This window comes from Equus przewalskii, chromosome 18 (genome assembly GCF_037783145.1).
Source record: "Equus przewalskii isolate Varuska chromosome 18, EquPr2, whole genome shotgun sequence".
NCBI classification, from domain to species: Eukaryota; Metazoa; Chordata; class Mammalia; order Perissodactyla; family Equidae; genus Equus; species Equus przewalskii.
In genome coordinates this window covers 3,339,809-3,367,070 of record NC_091848.1, presented here as the reverse complement: position 1 = coordinate 3,367,070, position 27,262 = coordinate 3,339,809, and the positions used below count along the sequence as shown (strand labels likewise).

At 46.1% G+C, this 27,262-nt stretch overlaps 2 protein-coding genes across 2 annotated transcripts in view; one reads left to right on the top strand and one right to left on the bottom strand.

Annotated features, from left to right (window-relative positions):
* Window positions 1-13,494: 13,494 nt before the first annotated feature.
* IL12A (interleukin 12A) lies at window positions 13,495-20,109 on the top strand. The gene is made up of 7 exons (XM_008538081.2): window positions 13,495-13,888; window positions 14,400-14,554; window positions 17,151-17,264; window positions 17,573-17,614; window positions 17,689-17,730; window positions 17,823-17,966; window positions 19,443-20,109. Exons 1-7 carry the CDS (start codon window positions 13,771-13,773, stop codon window positions 19,596-19,598), a joined length of 771 nt encoding a protein of 256 aa, XP_008536303.1. The 5' UTR covers window positions 13,495-13,770; the 3' UTR covers window positions 19,599-20,109.
* Window positions 20,110-25,465: 5,356 nt separating this feature from the next.
* The window catches only part of LOC103562913 (uncharacterized), a 50,566-nt gene continuing 48,769 nt past the window's right edge, over window positions 25,466-27,262 (bottom strand). The window contains exon 19 of the mRNA XM_070582942.1: window positions 25,466-26,876. Within this exon, the coding sequence (XP_070439043.1) occupies window positions 26,857-26,876 (20 nt within the window). The 3' untranslated portion in view covers window positions 25,466-26,856. The remainder of the gene's footprint in view (window positions 26,877-27,262) is intronic.

The following is a 27,262-nucleotide window of genomic DNA, read 5'->3' as shown; positions in this document are numbered from 1 at the left end:
GTCATTTTATGTTTTGATACATATTCCCCAACTGCTCTCCAGAAGCAGTTTCTTTACTCATTTACTTACTCAATAACTATTTCCTGAGCACCCACTATGTACCAGGCACTGTTCTATATGCTGGGGATACAACAGTGAATAAATGGACAGAGTCCCTCCCCTCCTGGAGGGTCACTCTAGTGCCGGGCGGCAGAGGATAAGCCCGCAACTAAGCACGACTATGCGTCTAGTAGCGGTGTGCGCCAGCAAGGCCAAGTCAAGCGGAGGAGGCGCTGGAGAGGCGGGGCTGGGGGCAGTGTCCTTCACACAGGGCGGTGGGAAAGGGGCTGTGAGGAAGAGACCTGTGAGCCACCCAGAGGAACAGTGGTCCAGGGAGAAGGAACAGGAAGTGTGAAACATCTGACGGGGGAACGTGCTGGGCACGTTTCATGGCCAGAGAGGCAGTGTCTCTGGAGGGACCGTGGAGAGGGAGAGGCGGGGGAAGTGCGGGTGGAGACGGGCCAGGTCAGACCCGAGAGCGCACATTCGGGCGGCACGGCCACCAGGGGCTTCGCGGCCATTTGTAGGGGTGTTTGGATTCATTATTGGCCAAAGGCATCTGAGGTTCTAGTCTGAGAATATGAAAAGGAGAAGGATGGAACCAGGTCTGCTTTGATCTGTGTTTCCCATCTCTCAGTCTTCTCTTCCACTCGTTAGACACGGCTTAACAGATGTCTGTTCCCACTTAGACCCGGGGTCCGGCAAGCACGGAACACAGCTGAGACGACCTGGGAGATGATTTCAGCTTTCCTGGTGTTGGTCCTGCGGGTCTTTATTACGAGGTCTTACTGGACCTCCAAACTTCAATCAGATTTGCAAGCTCTTTTGCCAGCCTCTTAACCAAACAGAGCCTCTCTGCTACCCGCGTGGAAACCTCTGTCAACCTAATAAAAACTCAAGCAGCGGCATGGGCTCATCGTGGCTGATTTATAATAACTTTCCCTAAGCCATCTAACACAAAATCTTTAACACGGAATGTGGTCTACAAATATTTGCTGGATAAACAGAAGAACGTCTTCACAGATTTTCTCTAAAGGGACCCTTACTTGGCAGCGTTCTCCTCTATTATTTTGATTAGCGTCAATTTCAGAGGCTACATTCTGACCTTGATCTCCAATTCTGAGCTCTTTAATCAAAGCTCCGAGTCCTGCCTTTGGATGACTTCTTACCATCCGCTGCGAAGGGCCAGGGAATTTAGAAGTGCCTGACGAGAGCACTTACAGACAGCGATTAGGGCGCAGGTTTGAGTAACATAGGGCCTCACTCTGCCCAAAACAGCTGCCTGAGATGATGGTTTCTTCCACAGCGACACTCTAGAAGAGGCACAGGCAAAATGAGACTGAGCGAGAGCAAAAGAAATTTTAAAGAAACTAACCTCAGGGGAAAAAGTGATTTGCTGAGAGTGAAAATTGTGATATTTGTTAATTTACTGTTGCTTAGTTTAAACAAAATCAATGATAACATTTTCTTCTGGTTGTAAAAGTAATTCACACTCATTGTAAAAAAAATTTTAAATACCAAATGGCATAAAATAGGAAATGAAAATTATCCATCGTGCATTATCCAGAGTCCGTGTTGACATTTTGCTGGGTCTCCTTCCATTGCAAACACAATATGATCACACTATACACATACAGGTTTACATCCTTCTTTTTCACCTGACGACAAACTCTGAACATTTCCCCAAGAATACATTTTTTAATATTATTACTAAAAGATATATAATGTTCCAGCTATGCCTTTGTCATAATTTATATGTTTTCATATTGTTTCAATATGTTTTCAACCTATGTTATAAACTCTTGTAAATAGTGCGGCAGTGAACATTCTTGTGCATAATCATTGTCCAAATCTCTGATCAGTGCCCTGAACTAGAGCCTCAAAAGTGTAATTATTTGGTCAAAATATACGATTTTTTAAAGGCTTTTGATAAGTATTTCAAAACAGCTTTCCAAAAAGGTTGTATTAATTTAACAATTTTTTTTTTTTTGAGGAAGATTAGCCCTGAGCTACCTACTGCCAGTCCTCCTCTTTTTGCTGAGGAAGCCTGGCTCTGAGCTAACATCGTGCCCATCGTCCTCTACTTTATATGTGGGACTCCTACCACAGCATGGCGTGCCAAGCGGTGCCATGTCCACACCCGGGATCCGAACCTGCGAACCCTGGGCCGCCGAGAAGCGGAACGTGCGAACTTAACCGCTGCACCACTGGGCCGGCCTCGGTTGTATTAATTTACAGTCCCCTTCTACTTCACCCAACCATCCCTCTTACCCCATTATATTTTTCTTTCTTTTTTTTTTTTTTTAAGGAAGATTAGCCCTGAGTTAACTGATGCCAATCCTCCTCTTTTTGCTGAGGAAGATTGGCCCTGAGCTAACATCCGTGCCCATCTTCCTCCACTTTATATTTGGGATGCCTACCACAGCATGGTGTGCCAAGCGGTGCCATGTCTGCACCCAGGATCCGAACCAGCAAACCCCTGGCCGCCAAAGCAGAACGTGTGCACTTAACCACTGTGCCACCGGGCTGGCCCCTATATTTTAAGAGAGTAGCAAAGATATGCTGGGTTCAAACACCAGCTCCACTATCTCAGGAAAGTTATTTAACCTCGTGAAGCTCAGTTTCCTCACCTGTAAACAGGGATAGTAATGGTACCCAGCTCATAGGTCGTTATGAGGATTACATGAAATGATAACGTAAAATTGCCATTACAGTACCTGGCACATAACACTTAGTCAATAAATGTTACCACTTGTTACCAGTAATGAGTAAAATCATTCTTCCCCAAATCACTCCTAGCCAGAGTAATATTTGGGTGTAAAATCCCCTAAACACAGTTGGAAAAAGTACCAAGTTTCCCTATTTAATAAAACTGTTCAGTAGCTGAAGTCACTCATTTATGGTGTGCACACACAGCCTCAGGATTCTGAAAATAGTCAGCCATCTGATCACCACCTGGAACTAAGAGGAGCTTCTGAAAGGGGTTTTCTGTCCTTTATACATTATTTTAACAATGGTACGTACTTTCTTGATTATTTCAAAGGAAACAGATCTTTTTAAGGAGCAATGGCTCCAATTTGGAAAACAGATTTTTCCAGAAAGAGGAAATCAGCACAAACAGTGTCATAGTTCATTGTCATAAACAGGCTGCCCAGGTATCCATCCCCTACATTTTGGTCATAGCCTCTCAGAAGAGATCAATGGTTAAAAAAGTGTCCCTGAGCAACTTAACTAAGAAAAAGCCACTTCAATTAATTTGAAAGTTCTGCTGGAAATTTGCATAGAATTCGGGGAGCTTTTTGTTTGGCTGTCCCCAGAATTTTTGGCTGAAATGATCCCAAGATAAACAAAATCACTTGTAGAAAACTATTTATCAGATGGAGGCCCTAAAATTGTTGTATGAAATTGGTTTAGCTCTATGTAAATCCAGAATAGATCATTTCTATTGGTTTATGAGAATACATTTGCTTCATCTTGTCATAGAGGTAGTCACTTATTGGGTATGGGAACATTAGTTCAGCTTCTAGAGAGAAGCCACTCAAAACTGTTGTGCGTCCGTTGTCTAATAGGCTATCACTACCCGTGGGATAAACATACTTAACGCGTTCAAAATTCTTTGCATTTCCTTGACATTGGGTAAATTTGTGTCATTATTTAGGAAAGAAACGTGGGGCATTTTATACTGCAAAAACATCAGAGGAGATGAAATTGTAGGATGCCAGGAAAGGTCCCGGCTGCTGCTTTCCTCTGGAGTCTCTTTGGAAATCTACTCAATAAAAAGCTTTCGTCTGATGCCCACAGTAGCATTTGGGAAGAGAAAACTGGTTCAACTCTTCCCTTTCTGAAGTACAAATATGCCCAGTGTTTTCCTGTCCTATTTTCCTTCTCCTCACTCTGACATCAGTGGTAGCAGACCCTGTAAATTTCCCATGCAGTGGGTCACCAAATAAACAGAAGTATGTGATAACAAACAGTTGGATTTAGACATCATCCTGTCCCACTATTTGGCCAGAAAAGATGCTCCTGTGAGATGGATTAGGGAAAAATTCTAACTTAGAGTTGGCCAGAAGTTGAATAAGAAAAAGGCCCCCTTCTTCCACGCTGCAGTAGGGATCACAGCCTGACAAGCAAAGCGCAGGCTAGGTTTTGCCCCAAACTGCCTGTTTGATCTGCACAATCATACTGTGCAGCCCTAACTTTCATTTCCACAAATGCCGTGTGTTGCGGAATGCCCACAGGAACATAAGAAAGGCAGCAGAGACAAATGATAAAATATCACTTCAGACCTCAGCTCTAATCTAGAAATCAAAATGTTTTTCTTGTGAATCTGCATGTGCCCAGCTCTGTGCGAGGCCTGCAGAGGATACAAATGGAGAAGAAGGATGCTGTGGTGTAAGAGTCTCTTTGTAAATTTCTCCTTGCTTGTTATAAATTTAGAGGCAGGGAGAGAGAAAGGTTGTCATGTTATCTTCTCAACAATAAGAACTTGTTTGAAGGCCTATTCTTCTGTGAAGAGTGACTGCAAGAGTCAGACCACATGGACCCAACTCCCAGCCCTGCTAACTGCCAGCTGTACAACTTTCAGTAACAGACGTAGTTTCCCCAGTTTCCTCGTCTGTGAAAACGGGGATGACGACAGTAATTCATACCTTATAGCTTATTATTGCTATTCTACGTTCATCACAGCTCTTCTAGCACCAAGGACAGTAGATTATTTAAAAAGGAGGACATCTTCAGTTGTCATACTGACTCTGAAGCTGAGCTTCAATTTTGGAACTCTGAGCAGATCCTGAATTTAAAATGGCTATTTAGTTTCTATTTCTAGCCATGTCAGGCTAGCTGGTAGCAAGGAAATCCTCCCATGAGGACAACTAGAAGAGCCAAATTAAAGTCAAAAGAGAAATTGTCAGAAAACATTGAAAAGCCACCAAGGCAGCCATGGCTTGAAGGGTGAAGATCCTTGAAAGAGGGAAACTCACTGAGATAAGCCTGACATTCTACACTCACCACTGAATCGTCTGCTGACTCATTAGCATACTGGATATAGGACGAGAAGCTGAGCAGAGAGTGGCTGTTAAAAAGCAGGACGAGGGAGCAGAGGTTTTGGCAGACACCCTGGAGAGACGAGCATTGAAGCCCAGGGCTACCAGAGCAACCAGAACTTGAGATGCCAAGATCCTGGAGGGAAAGAAAGTGCAGAGAAGTCATTCAAACAAAATGAACTGCTTTTTGCCTCTATATGTTTGCCAGTTAGAAAGCAGAACAGGCTGAGAGTTAGAAAGGCAGAACAAAAACTGGTTAAGAGACCGACAGACTGAACAGAGCTAATGACTGTACCTCAGTGCTGAACAGTAAGGACTAGAGCTCAGAGTCTGCCAAGCAGAATGGCCTTGGGAAATGCCTCTTGCTTTCAGCTGGAACTCATGGGCCCACATCCTAAATGTAAGGGTGAATAGATATGGACCAGCCTTTGTAAAGATTAGAAACCAGCCTCAAATCAGCTTATTCTCTGGTTGGTTTAAGTTGTTCTACTTTTAATCTGATTGCCTGCCATAGTTAACATCATTGAGAAGCTCTATAACTTTTTATACACAATATATGGCATCCAATCAAAAATTACCAGGCATACAAAGAGAAAGGGATAAGAGAAAAAGTACACAATAGAAACAGACACACAGATGATCCAGATACGGGAATTATCAGACATGGAATATAAAATAACTGTGATTAACTTGTTCAAGAAAATAGATGACCAGATGGAGAATTTCATTGGAGAACTGAAATCTATGTATTTTTTTTTAAAAGCCAACTGGAAATCCTAAAACTGCAAAATACAATAACTAAAATAAAAAATTCAATAAATGAATTTAACAACAGTTTAGACACTGGTGAAGAAACCATTAGTGACCGGGAAAATTGGTTGGCAGAAAATATCCAGAAGGAAGCACCCGGACCAAAAGATGAAAAATACAGAAAATAGTGTAAAAAACATGTAGGACGTTGCGAAAGGTCTCCCTTTTGTGTAATTAAAGTTCCAGAAGGCTTCCAGACCAAGACTGAGTTGGGAGCAACACGAGCAATGTTTGAAGAGGTAACGTCTGAGAATTCTCAAAACTGACTTAAAGCAATCAAGTGATAGGTTCAAGAAGTGCTACACCGCAAGCAGGATAAATACAAAGAAAAAAACACTATGAATGTCATAAGCAAATTCTAGGGGAAAAAACAAAAAAGAAAATCCTAAAAGCAGCCAGACCCTCTTCCCAAACAAATCACCTTCAAAGGAGCAACAATAACACAGCAACATCTAAACAGAAACAGTGGAAGCCCTGAGACATTGGGATGACATCTCCAGGGTGCTGAAAGAAGGCATCTGCCAAGCAAAAACATATTCCAAAAACAAGCGAAAATAAAGACATTTAAGACAAACAAAAGGTGAGAGAATTTGTTGCCAGCAGATCTGTGCTTTAAAAAAAGTCTACAATGAGTTCTTCAGGCGGAAGGAACATGATCTCTGATAGAAGAGCGTGTAACCGTGGAGGAACGCCAAACACTGGAAACTAGACATAAACGAATGATGACTACATAACACAATCAAATGGCTGTTTGGGGACTTTGGGAAGCTCCCGCTGGCCAGCCTGCCTTTCAGGTCTCACATGCTGAGAAATTTCATTGTTTCTTAAGAAGCAAAAAAGGATGATCTTGACTAGGAATGTTCTGTTTCCTTCCACATGAGGGGCCATACAGCATCATAATACTAACCCCAACCCTTCTCCTCACTGAGGAACAGGGCGCGTGATGGGCCCTGGGGGGGTTATTTAAAGGCTCATCAGTCACCTGTTAGAAATCAATGCCGCAATGCTGCTGTGTGACAGGCTCTACCCTCTGACTTACTGTGTATACATTATCCCAAGAAATCACCCCAACAAGCCTACCAGGAAGGGTTTTTCTCCCTATTTTATAGGAGTTCAGAAAAGTTAAGGAAATTGCCCAAGACCACACAGTTAGAAAGTGATAGGGGCTGGATTTTAACCTGGACCACGGAGCCATGGTCTTTACACTCTACCAGATCATAGCTAGGAAGGTTCCGGCTGGTGAAGTAGTGTTTGTGCACATGACAGGTAAAAGGGAAATCCAAACGTGCAGAGCACACAGGTAGAATAGCCTTCAAAACAGTGAGAAGATGGATGAATGGAGGGGGTAGGACACAGAAGCCCACGCCTCGCAGGAGAAGGTTATCCACTCGCAGATTCAATATTTGTACGGCAAATCCAGCAGGAGTGCTGCAGTTCAGAGGAAACTCCCTGCTCCCCCGCTGTCCAGATGGGCCCAGCAGCTGTCGTGTTCACTTCACCTGCCATTAGGTGATATTTAAAAGTTCAAATAAAACAAAGCAAAACGAAAAGAAATAAAGCTGTAATATATTTAGATGTTAAATAATTCAAACAATAAAGAGGGTATTCCATAAAAAGCACGTTTTCCTCTTCCCTCAAAGATCCAATCTCGTTTTCCAGAGGCAACGGTCATTGATTTTCTGTGCTCTCATGAGTGTAGGTCTGCGTCCCTACTACACCGCGATCTATGGGTGTACATGTGTGTATGCCATGCATGCATTTTATTCCTTGCACAAAGGGAAGAGTATTGTACACTGATCTGAAACTTGAATTTTCACGTGACTTTTCACGTAATAAAGATTGCTCCTATCACATAGGTGCACAGTAGTCCATTGAAAAGATAAATCATGTTTTATTAAAACAATCCCATATTAATGGACATTTAGAGTGTTTTGAGTCTTTGGATATTAAAAATAATGCTTTTAATGGAAATCAGTCTTTACGCATAGGTGCAAATAGTTTATGGGACAAATTCCTAGAAGTGAAATTGCTGAGAAAAAGTATACATGTATTCTTTATTCTGAGAGCTATTGCCAACTAACGCTCCAATAGACGGTAGTAGATTTCACCCCCTCCGCAGAACAAGGCAAGCCGTCTCCACACCCTCACACCTCTACACATCAGCAAACTTCATTTGCATTTCTTTAATCCTGAGTGTAGCTGAGTATTTTTCATATGTTTATAAGTAATTTGCATGTTTTTCCTTGAACTGTCTATTCATATCCTTTGACCATTTTTGCATTCAATTGTTGGCCTTTCTCTTATTGATACTCATATTTACACACCAGTGACATTATCCCTTGGTCTGTCATATGCGGTTGCAATTTTTTTTCTGTTTTCATTTGTCTCTAAATGTTATCTATGGCATCTTTTCCTTGAAGAAATGATTAACTTTTATATAACTAAATGTATCAATCTTTTCTTTATAATGTCTAGGCATCAGGGGATCTTATCATACATGAGGTGGCAATGCGCATAAGTTGTATCATATTCAGAGAGTCTGTTAAAGTGTCTCAAGAGGCAGAAAAGTTTACAATAATATCAATAAAATCTTTATTCTGGAGCATCAATAAGCAATAATGGCACCTTTCTGGGAATTTTTTCTTGAAGCTCATTGTTAATATTTTTGAGGTTCTTCAAGACAGTGTGGATAACATATAGACATTGCCTACAGATACTTTGCTGCAAACATTTAGGGTTCCACTTCCCACCTTATTGGGAAGTTGCCACTTAACATTTCAAAGAATGCAAAGAGGCATTTGTAGAAGAAAATGGTGTGTGTGCACCTTAATGCAAAAATAATCACCACACCTCTCACTGTATAGTGATATCTCCTAGTGATGACACCCTACCACTCTACCTGTTCACTGTATAATCTGATTTGCATGACACAGTGAGACAACCAGGGTTTACCGTCTCCATTCTGCAGACATGAAGACTAGGAAAGGCAGTGGTTTGTCCAAGCTCACACAGCTGCCAGGGAGCAGAAAGGGGCTAGAACTTAGGTCTTTTGACGATAGGTCTGGAGTTACTTTAGCTCTGCTATGGTTTTTCTGGCTCAGCTATTTTTCCCCCTGCTGCTGAAACACTTCACCACAGAAAAAAAATTGCTCCACGGAACCAGCCTCATCAGCGCATCACGCTTGGATTGAGATGCAATGTGGAACTTATGAACTTATTCTTCGATCTGTGACATCATTGGTCCCTTCTCTTATACCTGTGTGTACAGGTATTTACATATTTTCTTCATCCGCATTCCTCATTCTCATCCCTCTCACTTCTCAGTGGGATCTGTCCTCATACATTTAACATATATTCTTGTGTTCATAAGTGTCCTTGTGTAATGTGTACTATTTTGAATATATTCTTCTCATTTAAGTAAATAGAGTTCCACAATCACTTATTCACAATTCTGAAAACTACACAGCTTTGGATCCCAAAAGTTTTTCTTAAACTCACTTAGCAGCAAAATCTGACTCAAGGTACATGAGGTTATTTGTGCTCTTTATCCACTTAGTGTAACCATCCCCACCTTTATTGGCTTCAATCATGAGATGCTGCCTTTTCCCTTTCTTAAATCCAAGTTTTTTGGATTCCAAAATAAATCTGACTCCAAGGGATTTAGTTGTCTACCTCTATTATAATAAATAGATCTTACTCTGTTTCCACCCAGTATTATGTTTTTAAGATCTATCCATGTTGTACATCTCGTCCATTACGTCTAACTGCTCCAGAATTCTCCCTGAAGTGGATCCCTCACATTTTACCTACTCACGCCCCTAGTGGTAGGCAACTAGATTGCCTCCAACTTCTCACCACTACAAACAATGAACACACTTGTCCCTTTACGAGCCTGTATGTATAAGAATCTCTTTGGGATATACACCCAAGGGTAGAACACTGGGTTATCAGGCGTGTGTGTGTACTTAATCTGACCAAGCCAGATGCCAGAACGCCCTCCGTTGTAGCTGCTTCAGTCTACTTGCATTATAAAAAGGATCCTGAAATTCTCCATTTCCAACACTTGTCAGTATCCAATATACTCATTTTTGCCAACCTAATAGGTATATAGTGATTTATCATTCATGTTTCCAGTTGTATTTTTCTGATTATAATATATCTGAGCTTCTCTTGATACTGGTTAGCCTTTGGAGTGTCCTCTCTGTAAACTGCCTGTTTACAAGCGTTGCCCATTTTCATTGGAGTTTCTGTCTTTTTCTTGCTGACTTGCAAGAGTTCCTTGTATACTCTCCCTTGGTTTTAGACCTTGCAAAGTATCTTCTCCCGATCTGTCAGCTGTCTGTTAACTTTGTCCGTGGTTAACAGGAAATCACACCACAGAACTGTTTGATTTTTCTGTAATCAAATTTATCAGTATTTTTCCCTATGGTTTGGAGCTCTGACGTCTTTAAGAAGTCCTTCCTCCTGCTGAGTGAGAAGGATAGTCTCCATTTTCTTCTCCTGCTGTAATAACTTTACTTTTCAGTCTTTCATCCACTTCCCAGTGGCTTCACCTCTGTGTGTCGTCCTAGGTTGGAGTCCAGTTTTATTTTTTACCATATAGTGAGCATTTTCCACCAAATAATCCATGCTTTCCTCATTGATCTGGGTACCATCTGTATCTTATGCCCAATACCCATAAAAACAAGTCCATCTCTCATTTCTCTATTTTGTTTCAGTGGTCCATTTGACTGGTCTTTTGCCCAACCCTGTTTTTGCTGCCATTGCTTTGAACGATATCTTTCTATCTGGTGCGGCTACTCCCTCATCTTCATTATTCCTTTACAAGTTCAGCTTAGATATTCATGGGCTTCTGTTCCTATATACTTTGGAGTAGGTTAATTATTATGTTCCTCAGAAAATTTATTTGTAATTTGTATTGAGATTGCATTGAATATGTGAATTAATTAAAAGAGACTTGAGCTCTTTATATATTAAGATATTCCACCCAAGGGTATGGAATGTGTTCCCATTTAAATTAAATCACTCTATTTTCTTGATTAGACTTTTAAAGTTTTCTCTAAAGGCTATTCTATAATTATACTAACTCAGGTAATAATCACAACAACCCTATAATATGGATACTTTTATTATCAGCATTTTCCAGATGAGGAAGTTGAGCCGAGAAAGACAAGCAACTTGCCCAAGAACACACAGCAAGTAAGTAACAGAACTTGGATTCAAACAGTTCAGAGTTCTTACTCTTAACCACTGCACTGCTTCTTTACCTACAGGCAGTTACTTTATAGTTTGGCTGCTACTGTGGATGGTATCTTCTCTTTATTATTATCTATTTGTTTTATTATCTGGTATATTATTTTTATTGTATTTTCTAAATGGTTGTTGCAAATAGAGAGATTTGGTTGATCTTTGAAAGTTGATATTTGTATTCAGTAAAGTTGCTGAATCCTCTTATTACTTCTAGTATTTGGTCTATTGTTTCTGTTGCTTTTCTTGTACATCAACTGTAAATAATGACAAGTTTGCCTTTTCCTTCCAATTTTTAAATCTTGCATTTCTTTTTCTTTCCTTATAGCTCTGGCCACAACTTCCAGTACAATGCTAGACACTATGTAGTAGTGATCATGGGCAAAGACTGTCTCTTATAGAAAAGGAATGTTATTCCAGAAGAAGGTTTTCATTTCCTCTTGGCTACAGTATGTGCAGCACATCAGAGAACGGTTTCTCAAGAGTATAGGTTAGAAACTGTCTGGTGGCCAAGAATCCACGGTGAGCAGAGGACCTGTGCTCATGTATGCCACAGAAATTACTTTTCCCTAAGAGACAGCCCTTCGAGGGGAGAAACAGCTCAGCTGTGATAAACTTCACTTCATTATGACTTGAAGTACGTTTAACTCCATCCTAAACCCCTACGACAGCAGCACAGCTCTGCACCTGTCATTTGCTTTACACAATCCGCTAGATGCAATTGTTTCTCACAATGTGTGGTCTCTGTTCCCACGGGGGGATTCACAGACAGCAGCATGGGAAGGAGCCTTCGAGATCAACTATCGCTCTCACTTTACACACATCTAAAAGTCCCTGTGGTGGGGGCCTCATCACCCTTGAGCAGATGATCCGCCTGGGGGGCTGATGTCTATAACTGAGAGAGCTTGAATCAGACCAGGGTCTAACACAGCTTTCTCCCTATTGGTGTCATCACCCCATCTTCAGTAGAGGTTAGCCCTGCTCAGTGTTCATGGTGGCATCAAGGCTTACAGTGACCTCATCCCTCCTGACTTCAATGGGGGCCCCAAGGAGAGAAGGAGGAAGCCACTCACTCTTCCCTCCTGTATCCCAAAAGGCTTTTCCCTCTCCAAGAGGAGCGTCTGCACAAAGCTGGGCACTGGCAGCTCCACTGTGAAGTCCAGGGGCCTCCATGCAGAGAGACCCATCGGAAGTTCTCAGCGGGTGACCAAACATCTCTCCCTTTTACACACACCCAGGGTGACTAACACTTGTGGTAGAAATGAGTGAACTGAAAAGCCCCACAGGAACCTCAAACCCAGCACATCCAAAATGGAATTTCTCACCATCTCTTCCAAACTCACTCCCCTCTTACAGGAACCCTGTGCAGGAACTGGAACCACCTCCATTCAGCCATGCTCAGTGCCCGCCTTTCTCTCATACCTGAGGAGTTACCAAGCCTTGGTCTCTCCCCACAGAGAACCCCTCCTGCCCACCTTCTGTTCTCCATTCTGAATGGGGCCTTGGCCACGTCCTCCCAACTGCCACCCGGGCTCCACTCCTGACCCCTGGGATCCATCCTCCACGCTGCTGTGGAAGGGATGGTCCCATCACGCAAATCCGACCATGTCTCCTGCCTAAAACCCTAGAAGGCTCCCCACCACCCTCAGCAGAAATGTACACTCCTTAGCATGGCATCTACGGCCCTCATGGTGCAGCCCGTTGCCTTCTCCAACCTCACACCTGACGGCAGAACCTCGAGATCACCACCTCCTTCCGCCCTCCCTTACTGTGCTCTGACGCCTGTTCCCTCCACCTAGAACCTGCCTCCCACCCCACTGGGAGCAGCCTAATGCCTCCTCATCCTTCCATACTCAGATCAGAGGCCGCTGCTTCTGGGAGCCTTCGCTGCCTCCTCAGCCCCGTGGCTCCTGCTGAGGTGCCCTCTGTCTGGGCTTCTCCTCCCAGGACCCTGTGCACCCATCCCACTAAATTGTAACGATTCTCTCCTGGACAATGTAGGAAACTGGGTTCTCTGAGAAAGTAGTTATTGCACAGCCAGTCTAGTTTCATCCATTTTCATGTTTAAGATGGTACCCATGAACAAAACGCATTGAGTCAGATTTGGTGTGGGAGTGCCCTGGAGAGACCTGTTCGCACGGGGCGTCGCGCACCTGGCACAACGTCGGCCTAGTAAGCAGAGGACCATCTGAATGAATGATGAATGAATGAATGATTTGCCCACCCCCACCCAGAATTGGGCGGGAGGTCCCTCACCATCAGGGCCCACCCTGGATAGAGGAGCTGCGAAGTGGCTGGCACTGGCGGGCGCTCCGTCGGGAGGGGGCGCTGCCGGGCGGCGGGGCGCGGGCCGGGCGGCGGGCGCGGAGGGCGGCGGGCGGGGACGGGCTTGCCCGGGGACCCCGCGCCGCGGCTCGCGCGGATTTCACTTTCGCTTCGAGCGGCGGCCGGAGGCGGGGGGCCGTCCCGGAACGATTGCGGCCGGGCCGCGAGTGAACCCGAAAGCGCGCCAGCGCCGCGGGCCGGACTCCACGTGTCACCGAGATGCTGATGTAGAGAGAGACAGAGAGAGAAAGCAAGCGAGGGAGCAGGTCCCGGGAAAGTCCTGCCGCGCCTCGGGGCAATTATAAAAATGTCACCCCCCGGGCCGGGCTCGCCACCACCGCCCTCACCTGCGGCGTCCACCCGTCGGCGTCCCGCGGCCAGTCCAGAGTCGGCGCAGCGCCCGCTCGCCATGTGCGCCCCGCGCGGTGAGTAGCGGCGCCCCGCTCAGCGGCCCGCGCCCTGGGGGACGGCGGCCCTTTCCTCCTGAGACAGCCCGGGAGCTAAGTGTCTTTATCCCACTCCACGGTTGAGAAGCGGAGGCCCCGTGCGGTCGATTTCCTGCTCAGGGCTCCCCAGCCACAGCTCCAAGAGGGCAGATCCCAGCCGGCTTCAGAGTGAGGCTTTGTCGGCCCCCGGTTTCCAAAACTATGAGTCTGGGCCAGTCACTTCACCACCTGGCCTCAGTTCCCCTCCTTGTGAAATGGAGGTTTTCTCTGGGTGGGCTCTGAGTCCCTTACCCTTATCTGAGCTCATTAGGGGGCCCTCACAGCGGGTTGGCTTCCAGCCCTAGAGGAGAGCGTGGCCTTCCGAGAACTTGATGCATCTGCAGATGTTGAAGGAAAATTGGCAGTGGGTGGATGGGTGGGGATGGCCAGAAGGATGGAAAGTAGGGCAGCCAAACCAGGCTGACAAACGTGACCTGCCCCTTGCTTCCAGGCCTCCTCCTTGTGGCCATCCTGGTCCTCCTAAACCACCTGGACCACCTCAGTTTGGCCAGGAACCTCCCCACAGCCACACCAGGCCCAGGAATGTTCCAGTGCCTCAACCACTCCCAAAACCTGCTGAGGACCGTCAGCAACACGCTTCAGAAGGTGAGCTTTTCAGTGTCCTTGTTCCACTTTGCAGCCTCTGTAGGGAAGGGGCTTCTTGGAGCCCCTGGTCACCTGGCGGAACTGCAGGCAATGGGGGAAGGTCCTTCACAAATGGCCCAGCTATGCGCGAAAGAGTCTCAATGAAATTGTGTCTCCAGAGGAAGCAGGAGGGGTCATAAATTATCATGGCGTTCATTCTGGCTGTGTCTAGACAGGGGAAAGTGGCTAGTTACAGTGTTCCCTGTAGCCTGCCAACAGTGTGTCTCTGACCCACGTATCACCGCAGGCCGGTGTGACCAGGCACAGCCTCTGTGCTCCAGGGGCTGCGAGCGTGAATTAGGCCTCCCTGTCACGTACTGACGCATCTCGTCAGAGCCACACACTGAGGGGACCTGTGACAGTGCACATCCAGCCTTCATTTTCTAGGAACAGGGTTATCTAATTTTATTTACAGCTGCTTCATTTTTTTAGGTTTCATATTTTAATGAAAAAAAAGTGGGGTTTTTCCTTTTAAAAGTGCTCCCCTAGTTACTGCTTTTGCTGCAGCGACCAAAGGCCAGTGTGTTAAAAGCTGTCGTCTTGCCTTCCTGCTCTCTAGTGAATCTTTCTTGAATATTTTCTAGCTTGTTGTTTTGTGAATATCTTAAGATAAGCTCGATGCCAGTGGCCTTCTTAAAGAACTCCCCCTCTGTCGCTCACAGCCTGCTGCCCCTTGCTAGGTGCAGTTCCGGCGACCTTGGTTAGGAAGTGGCTCACCCAGTGAGAGCTGCGGAGGTCAGCACTTTGAGTCCCCAGGAGAGGTTCAATAGGGGGAAAATTTAGGGACTCCAACCGAAATAGATGCTTTCTGTGAAAAAGCTGACTCTCCCACTCCCAGATAGGGCACCAAAGCTCAAAAGACTGCAGAACTCAATTTGATATTTTTTATATCACTCCTTTGTCAAATTTGCCAGAACAAGTCAGCTAGCCCCTGGCAGAAAAAAGAGGGGGCAAATGTATGCAATTTGCAGGCCTTATCCAGCCCACGGACTTGTATAGTTAGGCCCATGTCCTTTGTATTTATTTTGATTTTTGAGTTTGATTCCATTGAGAAAAGTGGACTTTTCATATAAGAATCCAGATTTCCAGTTTCTCTTGAAAAGATCTGAAGAACCACAACAGAGGGCCCACGTTTCCAAACCTCACCCTTCGCAGCGGGCTCCGGACATTGGCTGCCAAGGTCTGCTTGAGCACCTGTGCAAACAGCGCACGCAAAGCAGCCGGGGCGCCTTTGTGATCCTACGGCTCTGGAGGCCGAAATTGGAAATGGGCCTCACTGGGCTGAGATGAAGGTGTCAGCAGAGCCGTGTCCCTTGCTGGAGACTCCAGGGGACAGTCTGGTTGCTTGCCTTGCCCTGCCTTCTAGAGGCGCCCACATTCTTCGGTGCACAGCCCCTTCCGTCGTCACAGCTAACAGTGGCCAGCTGAGCCTTTCTCATGCTGCATTAGTCTGACGTTGACTCTCCTGCCTTCTCCTTCCGCTGAGAAGGACGCAGTGATCACGTTGGACCTACTCAGATGTCCCAGGGAGCCTCACTGTTGTACAGTCAGCTGGTAGCAAGCTTCGTTGACTTTGCTGTGCAGCATGACGCGCCCTCGACTCCAGGGAGTGGGAGTGGACATCCTTTGGTGGGAGTGTCATTATGTCTACACTGATGGGTTTCACTAGTTGTTCCCAAACACATTCTGCACTCTCGAGCCTCGATTCATGGCTCGTGCAGCTCCCTCTGCCTGAGATTCTCCCTCCTTTGCCTGTCAACATCCTAAGCCCCATCTCTGGTGACGCCTGTGCTTCCCTGTCCACGCCCTCCTCAGAGCCTTCACAGCTTCTCAGTGCTTCTTCCCTGCAGTGCGTCTCCTAGCCACCTGGGCGCTCGCAGATCTGCAGCTGGACTTAGAGCCCTGGGGGGCACAGCACCGTCTTCTTCTTTGTCATGCTCCTCAGGGCCGAGCCTAGTACCTGGCACACATCAGGCTTCTTGAGTGGAAAAATGATCCTCATCTTCAGTGAGGAGGTTGCTGACCTCTGAAGATCAATTTCATAATGACATTCAACAGTGCTTTCCCAATGTGCTCGTAACGTGACGTCTGTGTGTGCGTGCCACAGATAAAACCTCTGCTTGTCTCTAGGGTTGCATGTTTGATATAGGCATCAAATTTTGACCTTAACAGTTCCCCCTTTAGAAGTTATAGTTGGAAAAGATATTCATAAAACTCAGGTGCTTTGGCAAAAGAAAAAACCTGTTTTCACCAGAAGCCAGTGTCCCAGCGTGGTGTAGAAATCGATTAGCACAGCCTGCTGAAATGGTTTATGGTGTTTACGTAATAGAAAAGCATATCATCCAGAGAGACATGTCATAAGCAAAGGGAGAGGAGGGGGGGAGGAAGAAGTCAGTGACCTGTTCTTTGTCTTCTGAAGGGCCCAAGCTCCCTATGTGGAAGAGATGGAGGCTGAGGGCAGCCAGCTCTCGCTTTGCTGGCACCTGGGGTGCCAGCCTCACGCAGAGCCATGTGCCCTCTTAATATTTTAAACTGGGTCTCTCTTCATTTTTTACAGGCCAGGCAAACCCTAGAATTCTACTCCTGCACTTCTGAAGAGATCGATCATGAGGATATCACAAAAGACAAGAGCAGCACCGTGGCGGCCTGCCTCCCCCTGGAACTCGCCCCGGTACGGACGGCCCAAAGCCTCTCGTGCTGTTCAGGGTGCCTCCAACCGTGTCTTCGTCCAGAGCGTGCACGTGTCTGGTCTCCATCAGCATGGCACTTTAACAGTCCCCACTTCAGAAGTCAGATTCAAAAAAAAAGTTACAAAACATTTGTTTTTTCACACAGTGTGACTATACTTAACTACTGAACTCTACACTTAAAAATAGTTGATGGTAAATTTTATATTATGTTTTAAAGAGATGTCTGAGAAGAAAACTCTGAAAAATGTCTATTAAGAATTAATATCTTTGATGTGATTTTTTCCTCTAGAACGAGAGTTGCCTGGCTTCCAGAGAGATCTCTTTCATAACTGTAAGTCAGAAAATGAAAGGTTTCAGCCCGTATTATGCATTCATATCGTTGATCCTGATTGTTTTTCCTTCTAGAATGGGAGTTGCCTGACCCCCGGAAAGGCCTCTTCTATGATGGTAAGACACTAAACTCTTTCCTCAGATCCAGCGAGGGGGAAACGTTTTAGCCCGTCTCAACGGTTCCTTCCCCATTGTGTCACCTCACCCAGACGCTGTGCCTTAGCAGCATCTATGAGGACTTGAAGATGTACCAGGTGGAGTTCAAGGCCATGAATGCCAAGCTGTTGATAGATCCTCAGAGGCAGATCTTTCTGGATGAGAACATGCTGACAGCCATTGACAAGCTGATGCAGGTGAGGCCTTCATCCTGTCGGGGAGTGCCTTCTTCTTGCTGAGAGCCAGCCAGGGTCCCCTCAGAAGTGTAAGATCAGCCCTTCCTGGATTGCGAGAGGCCTGAAATGCCCCTTGGCAAGGCCCTGCAAAGCACCGGCTGGAGGGTGCCCCCCAGAGGCCGGCCGGTGCAGCCACGTCGGGGAAAGCAGCCTCCGTCTGTGGCCACGTGCCGGCACCAGGCTCCCTGCAGATGTTTTCAGACATTTCCTTACATTGTCCTCACAGCAGCCATGTGGGGTCTGTACCAGGAGGAAACCGAAGCTGAGAGTCAGCCACTTGTCCGAGGTCACACAGCTTGTAAGTGGCAGAGCTAGGATTTAAGCCCCCATCGCAGGGACTCCACAACACCAACCTTCTCACCTCTAGATGTGGCAGGACATGCCCGCAAGGGCTGGCGTGCACAGCTGCAGACCCGGCTAGAGAAGACAAGCGGCTCGTGCCTGGGTATGACCCATTTTGAGCTAAAATGTGAATGAAGTAAAGGAATGACCTATCACCCGGGGACATCCTCAGTGTTATTCATCGACAAGAACTTGCTTTGTAATTTCCTGAATCACCGTAGCACATGTGATACAAGACAGAAACATCCACACAAGAAGGAGCAGGTCGAGCGCCTTGGTGACCAGGCCTTGGGGAAAAAGATGCTGTCGGAAATCATTGTCTGAAAAGGAATTTATTTATATTTCATTCATTCATTCTTTTTTTTGGTGCCAAAAACTTCACACAAGCATCAAAGAACAGAGCCATCTAGAGAGCTGCAGATGATATTTCATTTTCAGGTCCAAGAGTCGGATGATTTGGGTGCTGGAATCAATTCTGCTGGTAATCAGCCATTCACCCCTCTGTGCCTCTGTTTTCCTCTGTAAGATGCAGTGGCTTTACCCATCCACCTTTCTTTTAGGCGTTTTGTGAGGAACAAATGAAGGTATTGATCGTTGTGCAGATATAAGGTCTTGCACTGTGTTATCAATTTAAAGGGCCAACACTGGGGGATCTGTTGCAGGGTCCTTATCTGACGCACACGAGTGTCTAGTGAACAGGTCTGTTACTGATAGAGAGTTCCAGTTAACAGCAGTCCGTCACCTCTCTGTTCTAAAAAGGACTTGACTTCTCCACATGACACATGAAAATCAGTTAGTGCCACAGATGGCGCTGTAACACAACTGGTCTTTGCTAAAATGCAGCTCTCACCACGGATTTTCTAAAGAGCTTTCAGGCCTCTTCAGAGCTCACTGCAGCACAGGGGCTGGGAGCACAAGCGTTTCTTTTCTCAGGTTCGGCCTGGCCATCTGGCCGGGAGTCCATCTGGGTTGAGGAGACGTAGTGAGGGAGGGGGTTGCAGGCTCTGAGACGTGCGTTGGTTTCACCCATTTTTACGGATGACTCTTTTAATTTTGGAATACCACATATGAAATGCTCGATTTTTATTCTCCCAGGCCCTGAACTTCAACAGTGAGACTGTGCCACAAAAGCCCTCCCTTGAAGGACTGGATTTTTATAAAACTAAAGTCAAGCTCTGCATCCTTCTTCATGCCTTCAGAATCCGCGCAGTGACCATCAACAGGATGATGGGCTATCTGAATTCTTCCTAAAGAGCTCAGGTCTCTCCCAGCCTTCGAGTCATTTTTATAAAAATTTGAACCAAAGAAATTTTAATAGGATGTGGGTTAAGACCTGGGGAGGGGGTGGCTTGACTTGGTCCCGCTTAAGATGGTCCAGATTCTCATGCCTGTTTACCTCAGTCACCCCCAAGATGTGGAGGATGTGACTGATAGCCTTTCAAGTATATTTCACATTTACTATGGATAAGTTGTTTTTAAGTTTTCATGAGCAAATTGCTAAGGAGGGAAAATGTCCTCAATGAATGTGTTTTTCTTTTCCCTTTAATAGAAGAGCAAGAATTTATAAGCTATTTCTTTACCAAATTGTTTATAGAATCAAACACTCAAGCATAATTTATTTTAAAATATTTATTTATATAATTTTGTGTTCATGAAAGCATGTAAACTAACATATTTATTTGTTATATTTATTAAAATATTTATTATCAAATGGATTTGAAAAATATTTTGTTCTAAAAATAAAATGATTGAATTAAAGTAATTTTCATGTTTTTCTGATGTAATTGGAATACTGTAAGTGTTAAAACACACATTATGGGAAAACTGAAAAGTGATGAAATTTGAACAAAATTACCTTGGAAAGAATGCCACAATATTCGTGCCCATTTCCTAGTTCCTTTAATCTCACAGGTTAGAGAGCACCTCGTAAGACTAGAAATGCTTTGATACAAAGGCCAATGAGTGAGTTAAGGTTTTTGAGAGTATACCTTATTATTTTTGTTCAACATCTGAATCTAAAAGTAAGATACATAAAAATGTTTTTCCCTGTTACCCACAGTTCCATAACATTCTGTGCATTAGACAGATACATAATAATACCCCCAACTGGGAAAAACATCATTAAGAGGCCTTCTGGTTAAATTATTCTAATTTTTGTGAACCTTTAGGCCCTCAGGGGGAAGTTGCTTCTAAATTATGAGAAAAACTCTCCATTTGCTTTAAATTATATACAACTTCTGCCTGAACCACGTTTGCCTTGCTTTTGCTTGAGATGTGCTCTTAATAACCCAAATATTAAATTCTATCTTTTTAATTCTCTAAGTCATGTGAATTTTAAAAGATTCCCCTGACAGAATACCATGTAATTTTAGTACTCTGATAATCATGCTCCTCCTTAATATGAAAAGGCCAAAAGAAACGAACTATTTACCGTTCTCTCCCTTCCTTCCTGTGACTGCTCCCCACCAGATGCCGGCTCTTATCCCCGTGGACTGTGCCGGGAATGAGTCTGGCCACCCCACATCCTCATCTGGGTGGCAAACTTACTCATTTTTCAGATTCTCACCCGCTTCATATACAATGACTGGAGAGAAATCATCGGTAGCTAGGGTTTTCTTGAAGGACTCTTCCACAAGCTTGAATGGCCTGCCAGTGGTTCACAGACCAGCGTTTCTTGGCTTTAAGTGTCAGGTTTGGGTTTCAGCAGCTCTGCCTGTGAGAAGAGCTGACGGCTTGGCGGGCTGGGCTGTGGAGCTGTGGCCGTCCCTCACGTGGCATGGCGATTTGTCTGCTGCCCGGCCGGTCGTCTGTGCCCAGACGCAGGAGACGCAAGCAGAACCTATACCCCATGGCCTGGGTTTATACAGAGGAACACAGCTGTTACGCTGGTTCTAGAAATTACCGTGGCTTATGCTTCAAAAACATGATTGGCCCAAGAAAAGTCCTCACAACTAACTCCACTCTTCATTCCATGGTTAGTTTCCACTTTTTTCTTTTAAGCCTGGGTCTACAATTTACAAATCGTCTAACATGACCAAGTTGTTCGTCTAACGTGACCAAGTTGTTTTAACCTCTCCCTGTTTCCTCTTCTAAGAAGTGAAGATAATACACCAGAACCAACCTCAAAGGATCAGAGCAAAGATTAAGTGAACAGCTCATGCAAAGCACTTGCATTGCACCTGGCAGATAGCATGTGCACAATAAATGTGAGCAATTGTTGAAGATTGTTAGTCTTTGGGCTTGGTGACTGGGCCAAATTGCTTACACCACCTTTGCTACTGTTTTCTTATCTGTGACCTTCAGGAGTGGCAGCCCCTCTCTCACAGTGCTCCTGTGAGGAGTAAACGGCCCAGTGCAGTGCTGGCATGCAGCTAGCGCTCAACATCAGTGTTTGTAAACTGTTAGATCGTTGCTGAAGACCTCAGAGCGCCCTGTCCTCCAGGCGCGAGATGCATCGGTGCTCAGCAGAGGAGGCCGACTGGCGCAAGACGGGGCAACAAGGCGAGGAGCCCCTGCCTTCACAGAACAAAGGTGGGGTGCAAAGGAATTTAGTAAGATGGAGGTCCCCCTAAAAACATTCTCCAGTCCTAGCCTATTAGAGACTTATTTGACTAACAAGTTACTTTTTTAAAAGGAAAAAAACAATGACAGTGTTTCTCACAGCTGAGAATGACTTAATCAGGGAATTAACACAAAAAACAGCTGACAGCTGTGCCCTGAGGGCCCAGAGCTTTGGGGAAAGGGCACAGTTCTGGGGAGCGGTCTGGCCCGCCATTCACGGGTACTGGACAACTCAAGAGCTGCTAGAGGCCCTTAGACACTGGGGAGGAAGGAAGCGTGGGGACAAAGAGGGAAGAAAGCCAGCTTCATCTGGGGCCAGCACTGACGGAGACAGAGTCCCCTTGGCGGTGTCACCCTGGAGCATTCAGTTGTTGTCTCTGCTTGAGGACTACATATTTGGTTCTAGCGAATATAATTTTGGCTTCCTAGTTTAAGGCAAAGCACATTACAATGTTGCTGTGGACTGAATATTTGTTCCCCCTAAAACTCTCATGTTCAAGCCCTGATCCCGATGTGATGGTAGTTGGAGGTGGGGCCCTCAGAAGGTTACTTAGGTCCTAAGTGTGGAGGCCTCATGATGTCAAAAATGCCCTTATAGGAAGAGACTCGGAGAGGTCTCCCCAGCCCACGTGAGGACACGGTGACCAGGGGCCCTCTGCAAACCAGGGTGAGGGCCCTCGCCAGACAGCACATCTGCCCGCTCTCCTCAGACTCCCCCCCTCCAGGACTTTGAGAAATAAACGTCTGCTGTTTAAGCCATCCAGTTTATGATGTTTCGTTGTAGCAGTCTGAGCTGAGAAAACTATTTTAAATACCAAAAAAGACCCAACCACACTTTTCAAACCTTGACTTGTATCAATTTTTTGGTTGAAGTGTTTTTGGTAAGAACACGTCAAAAACTTTCTATTTACGTATCTTTGGGTATGACATTATGAGTGTGAGTTATGACAGGGAAAATATATTCACGTAGCCTTTTTTTTTCCTTTTAAGATTGGCCCTGAGCTGACATCTGTTGCCAACCTTTTTTCTTTTTCTTCTTCTTCTCCCCAAAGCCCCCCAGTACATAGCTGTATATTCTACTTGTAGGTCCTTCTAGTCGTGGCATGTGGGACGCTGCCTCAGCGTGGCCTGACAAGCGGTGCCATGTCTGCGCCCAGGATCCGGACTGGAGAAACCCTGGGCCGCCGCAGCGGAGCGTGCAAACTTAACCACTCGGCCACGGGGCCGGCCCTCATCTAGCCTTTAAGAGGAGCAACAGGAGCTAACGCTCAATGCCACAAATGCCGAGAATCCTCCCAATAACCCCACAAGAAGGACTGTCGACTTCCCCTTTGGATAGACCAGATAAGCTTGCCGCCGAGCGGAGGACAGACACTGACGTTCAAGCCAGGCTCTCAGGGACACTCGGGGACACTCACAGGCACTCGGGGTACTTAAGGGCACTTGGGGGCACTCACGGGCACTCAGGAGCACTCGGGGCACTAAGTGGTACCCTGGGCACTCAGGAGCACTCAGAGCAATCGGGGGCAATCCAGGTCACTCAGGGTCACTCAAGGGCACTCGGGGGAACTCAGGGGCACACGCGGGCTCAGGGGCACTTGGCGGCACTTGGGGCACTCGGGTACTCAGGGGCACTCAGGGGCACTCGGGGAAACACGGGGGCAGTCACGGGGACCTGGGGCACTCAGGGGACTTAGGGGCTCTTGGGGGCAATCAGGGGCACTCACAGGCACTCGGGCAATCACGGTCACTCAGGGTTATTCAGGGAACTTGGGGGCATTTGGGGCACACATGGGCACTTGGCGCATTTGGGGCCACTCTCGGATGCTGATGGGCACTCACAGGGCACTCACGGGCGCTTGCAGCACCCAAGGTACTCGGGGGCACTTGGGGCACTTGAGAGCACTCATGGCCACTCTGGGCACTCACAGGCACCTGGGCACCTTGCCCACCCCCCGCCGGGAGAGCCACAGCGAGGAAATGCACATGACTGGTGTGCTCGCATCCTCATGCCTTTCATTCAAAAATGGTAGAAAGAGACAGACAGGCAAATCTCCTTGGGTTCCCACAGGTTTCTTCTCATTTCTTTTTCTAATCCAGGCGTGAATTTTGAAACCTTAGTCTTTAAAAATCAAGTTATTCCCAATTACAGAAAAAAAGTTAAAAATTCTAAAATGTACATGCTTGCTTGGTTCAAAACAATATATATGCCTACAATGGGGGGAAATCCAAAATTCCTAAGCCTGTTGATTGAAACAATTTAGAGGTCTCTGGTCTGGATGACGCAGTCACTATCCCTTAGCAATGACATGCAGTGCCCACCCTGTGAGCTGGAGCACGTCCTCCTGCAGCCAGGGCCTCAGCTCCAAACCCCGGGGGGGCGGCACCAGAGACCCAGGCCACACCGTCCCCACAGGCAGGGCTGGGCTCCAGCAGGGCTCCTCAGGGACCCCTGGAGCGGCCCCACTCCTGCATGCTTTCCCAGGGCAGCTCAGGTACGGGTTCCTTTCACAGACGGCTTCCACAGCCAAGAAGTTAAAAATTCACTGAACTCGTCCAAGCCCTTCCCTGCAGTTCAGTTTCTCTAAGTAACAAAGCCATCTTTTAGACTTCCCAAATTGCTTGAAAGAAAACCCTGCTACAAACGCATAGAGCACACCCGTTCTAAAAACGAGCCCCACGCCAGAGGCATAGCAAACAGCAGGAACGGACTTCCACAAGGTCGATGGCTGACTAGCCCAGGCTGTCTAACTAGGAATCTACATCACGACTGGAACAAACTGAATCCAAATCCACTGGAAGCTCCAGGGTGCAGCTGGAGGGCCCAGCTAAGCGGCAGAAAGAACGTCAGAAGTCCGTGCTCAGAATTCAACCCAGAGCCTCCATTTCAGCATCAGCAGCCACAGAGCCAGTATCAGAAATGCCCAAACCATCGTATGCGGGCTAGAAAAGACAAGGCCAGCAGCAAGGCCCTAGTTACCCAGTTGGGATCATGCCCTTCAGCAATGTGCTGCATCACCCAGGAAGGACTTCCAGCAACGGGCAAGGGGCTGGCCAACCGCTGAAACCGCCATCCTCACGAGCGGACTTAGAGGAATCGGCAAGTCCGGCGGCTTCCGTAGGAAACGGAGTGAAGACGCACTTCCACACGACAAAGCAGGGGGTGCTTTTCCCCTAAAGCAGTCCAATAAAATAACAAAATGAGTCCCAACGGTGCAGAAAAATCCCGTTAGCAAGATGCATAAGTAAGGGACTAAAATGAATCAGCCTGGTTTTAAATAAAAACACATCTTCCCATCACCAAGGGGTGGGGACAGGGGCGGAGTCGGGGTGGCCTCTAAATGGCTCCTGGAGCGAGAAGGTTAGGCGACCGCAGGTTCTCCTGAAGCTGAGCAAACTCCTGGGTAACCTCATCTGCCTGGCTGCACTCACTCGGCCTCAGTCCAAGAACCGAAGGGCTGGGCACAAAACCAACTAACGCCTAGAGCATGGCAGCTGAGGAAAGTGATGCTTCAAAAAATAATCCCTGAGTAAATAATAACACAAAGACACAGCACTGTATAAATGCAGATTTATTTGTCCTCCCTTCATCCAGAGTATGAGCAAGGTTGAAAATTGTTAGGAAACCAGCTTATATACAAAGCATCTCTGAAATTATGCTTTTCTTCAGAGAACTTATAAACATTTAAAAATTCAAGTCCTTTAAGTATTTTACTCTTTTGAATATGAAAATTCCATGTGTTTCCTAAAATATAGTACAATTAAAAGCAAAACTTATAAAGTGACACTGATTTGAACTCCACAGGATCCCTGACAAATAAAAATATGTTCTTCCCTATAAAGTAAATTTGTTCTTCACAGGCAAAGCTATAGTTAAAGTGTGTTTCTCCGATTAATTCATTGAGATTTATTTTACTCTCCAGCTAACACCTACAGAAGACTAATGGTAATTTATAGTTCCTTCAAATAAGTTAACAAAACGTATCCAAAATGTTAATCACCACATACATGATTCTGGGAGAATGATAACATCTACGGATCCCATAAAAACGACTTCACTGATTAATAAGAGCCAATGGGCTCGATATTCCCTGGGCAAGTCTTCCTCAAGAAGAGATCACCGTTCTCCCTTGGTGCGGCTAAGGCTACCTCTGAGTGGAGCAAATGATCCCAGGGCGAGAGTCAGAAAATGTAGTGCTTGGCCTGGTGATTCTGGAGGGCTGAGGAAACTCACAAGGATTCCCTGAGGATCGATCCAGGGGAACTCCCCAGTGAGAGGAGGGGACCGCCTCTGAGCGTGCACACTGACACTGCGATGGGGGAGATTACATTCCTCCCTCAGCGCTCGAGGACCAGGCAACACGACTGCTTCAGTGGTTCAACAGACCGCCAGCCAGACAGGTTAGCAATGTGCGATATGAAAACCATTTCCCACATACAAAGACGCACTGGACCAGGGGCACGTGTGTCTGAGTGGGAACTAAAAGAATAGGAACTTCTCTTCATTATTAATGTCAATGAGAAAAAAGCTAAATTACATTGCTGCAAGTATATCACCACTTAATTGCTAAAAATGTTTCAAACACTTGATGTGAATTTCATAGATCACAGACTCCAGAAAGAAGATGAGCACGTTTCTCATCTGACTGGCTGGGGCCCGCTCAGCACCCGTGTCAGTGTACTTGTGGGCGGGCGTGCAGGGCGCGATGTGCGAGCGGGAGGTGCAGAAACAAATCTTGATATTAGAGATGTGTTTTCTTCCTCAAGTTTCCAAACATGTTACATTCCCTGAGGGCTGTGAGCTGTAGAGTGGCTGACGATTAACAGGAGCTGCCTGCACAGGCTGTGAAGTTCAAGGTCTCATCGAGTCTACACCCACTCCGGGCTGACATGGTCTTCTGCAGATGTAAGGTCCCCAGGCCTCCTTTCTCAGTCCGTCTTCCAAACTTCATGTTCCCCGTAAGAAGCCTAACAAAACAGAACCCAACAAACTCAGGAATTCATTGCAGGGGGAGGGGCATGCTTTTAAAGACAACACTCGCCCCTTCAAAAGGGCTGAAAATAAGCCCCGGCAACAAAGGCTGCCGTGGAAGATACTAAAACGTCGTGATAAAAACACAAAATTCAGCCAATTAACTAGATATTTTGGCTACAAGAGAGCAGAAGATACTGGTACATTTGGGGGATTTTGTTTGTTTTTAACTCATAGAAGGTTTTTCTCTTTTAATGAGGAGATTGAACTACTAAGCTTTTATGATCCCTTTCACTGCAAAAAATCTTCCAAGGGATCAGCAAGTCAAGTGTCTAGGGTGGTCAGGAGCAGATACCAACAAAAAACCAAACGGCAACTCACT

What these genes read in the sequence shown, in the direction of transcription:
- IL12A (XM_008538081.2), top strand. Translation starts at nt 13,771, where the DNA reads ATGTCACCCCCCGGGCCGGGCTCGCCACCACCGCCCTCACCTGCGGCG. An exon ending in TCAGCAACACGCTTCAGAAG is followed by an intron (nt 14,555 to 17,150) that starts GTGAGCTTTTCA and finishes CATTTTTTACAG; the next exon opens with GCCAGGCAAACCCTAGAATT. An exon ending in GAGAGATCTCTTTCATAACT is followed by an intron (nt 17,615 to 17,688) that starts GTAAGTCAGAAA and finishes TTTTCCTTCTAG; the next exon opens with AATGGGAGTTGCCTGACCCC.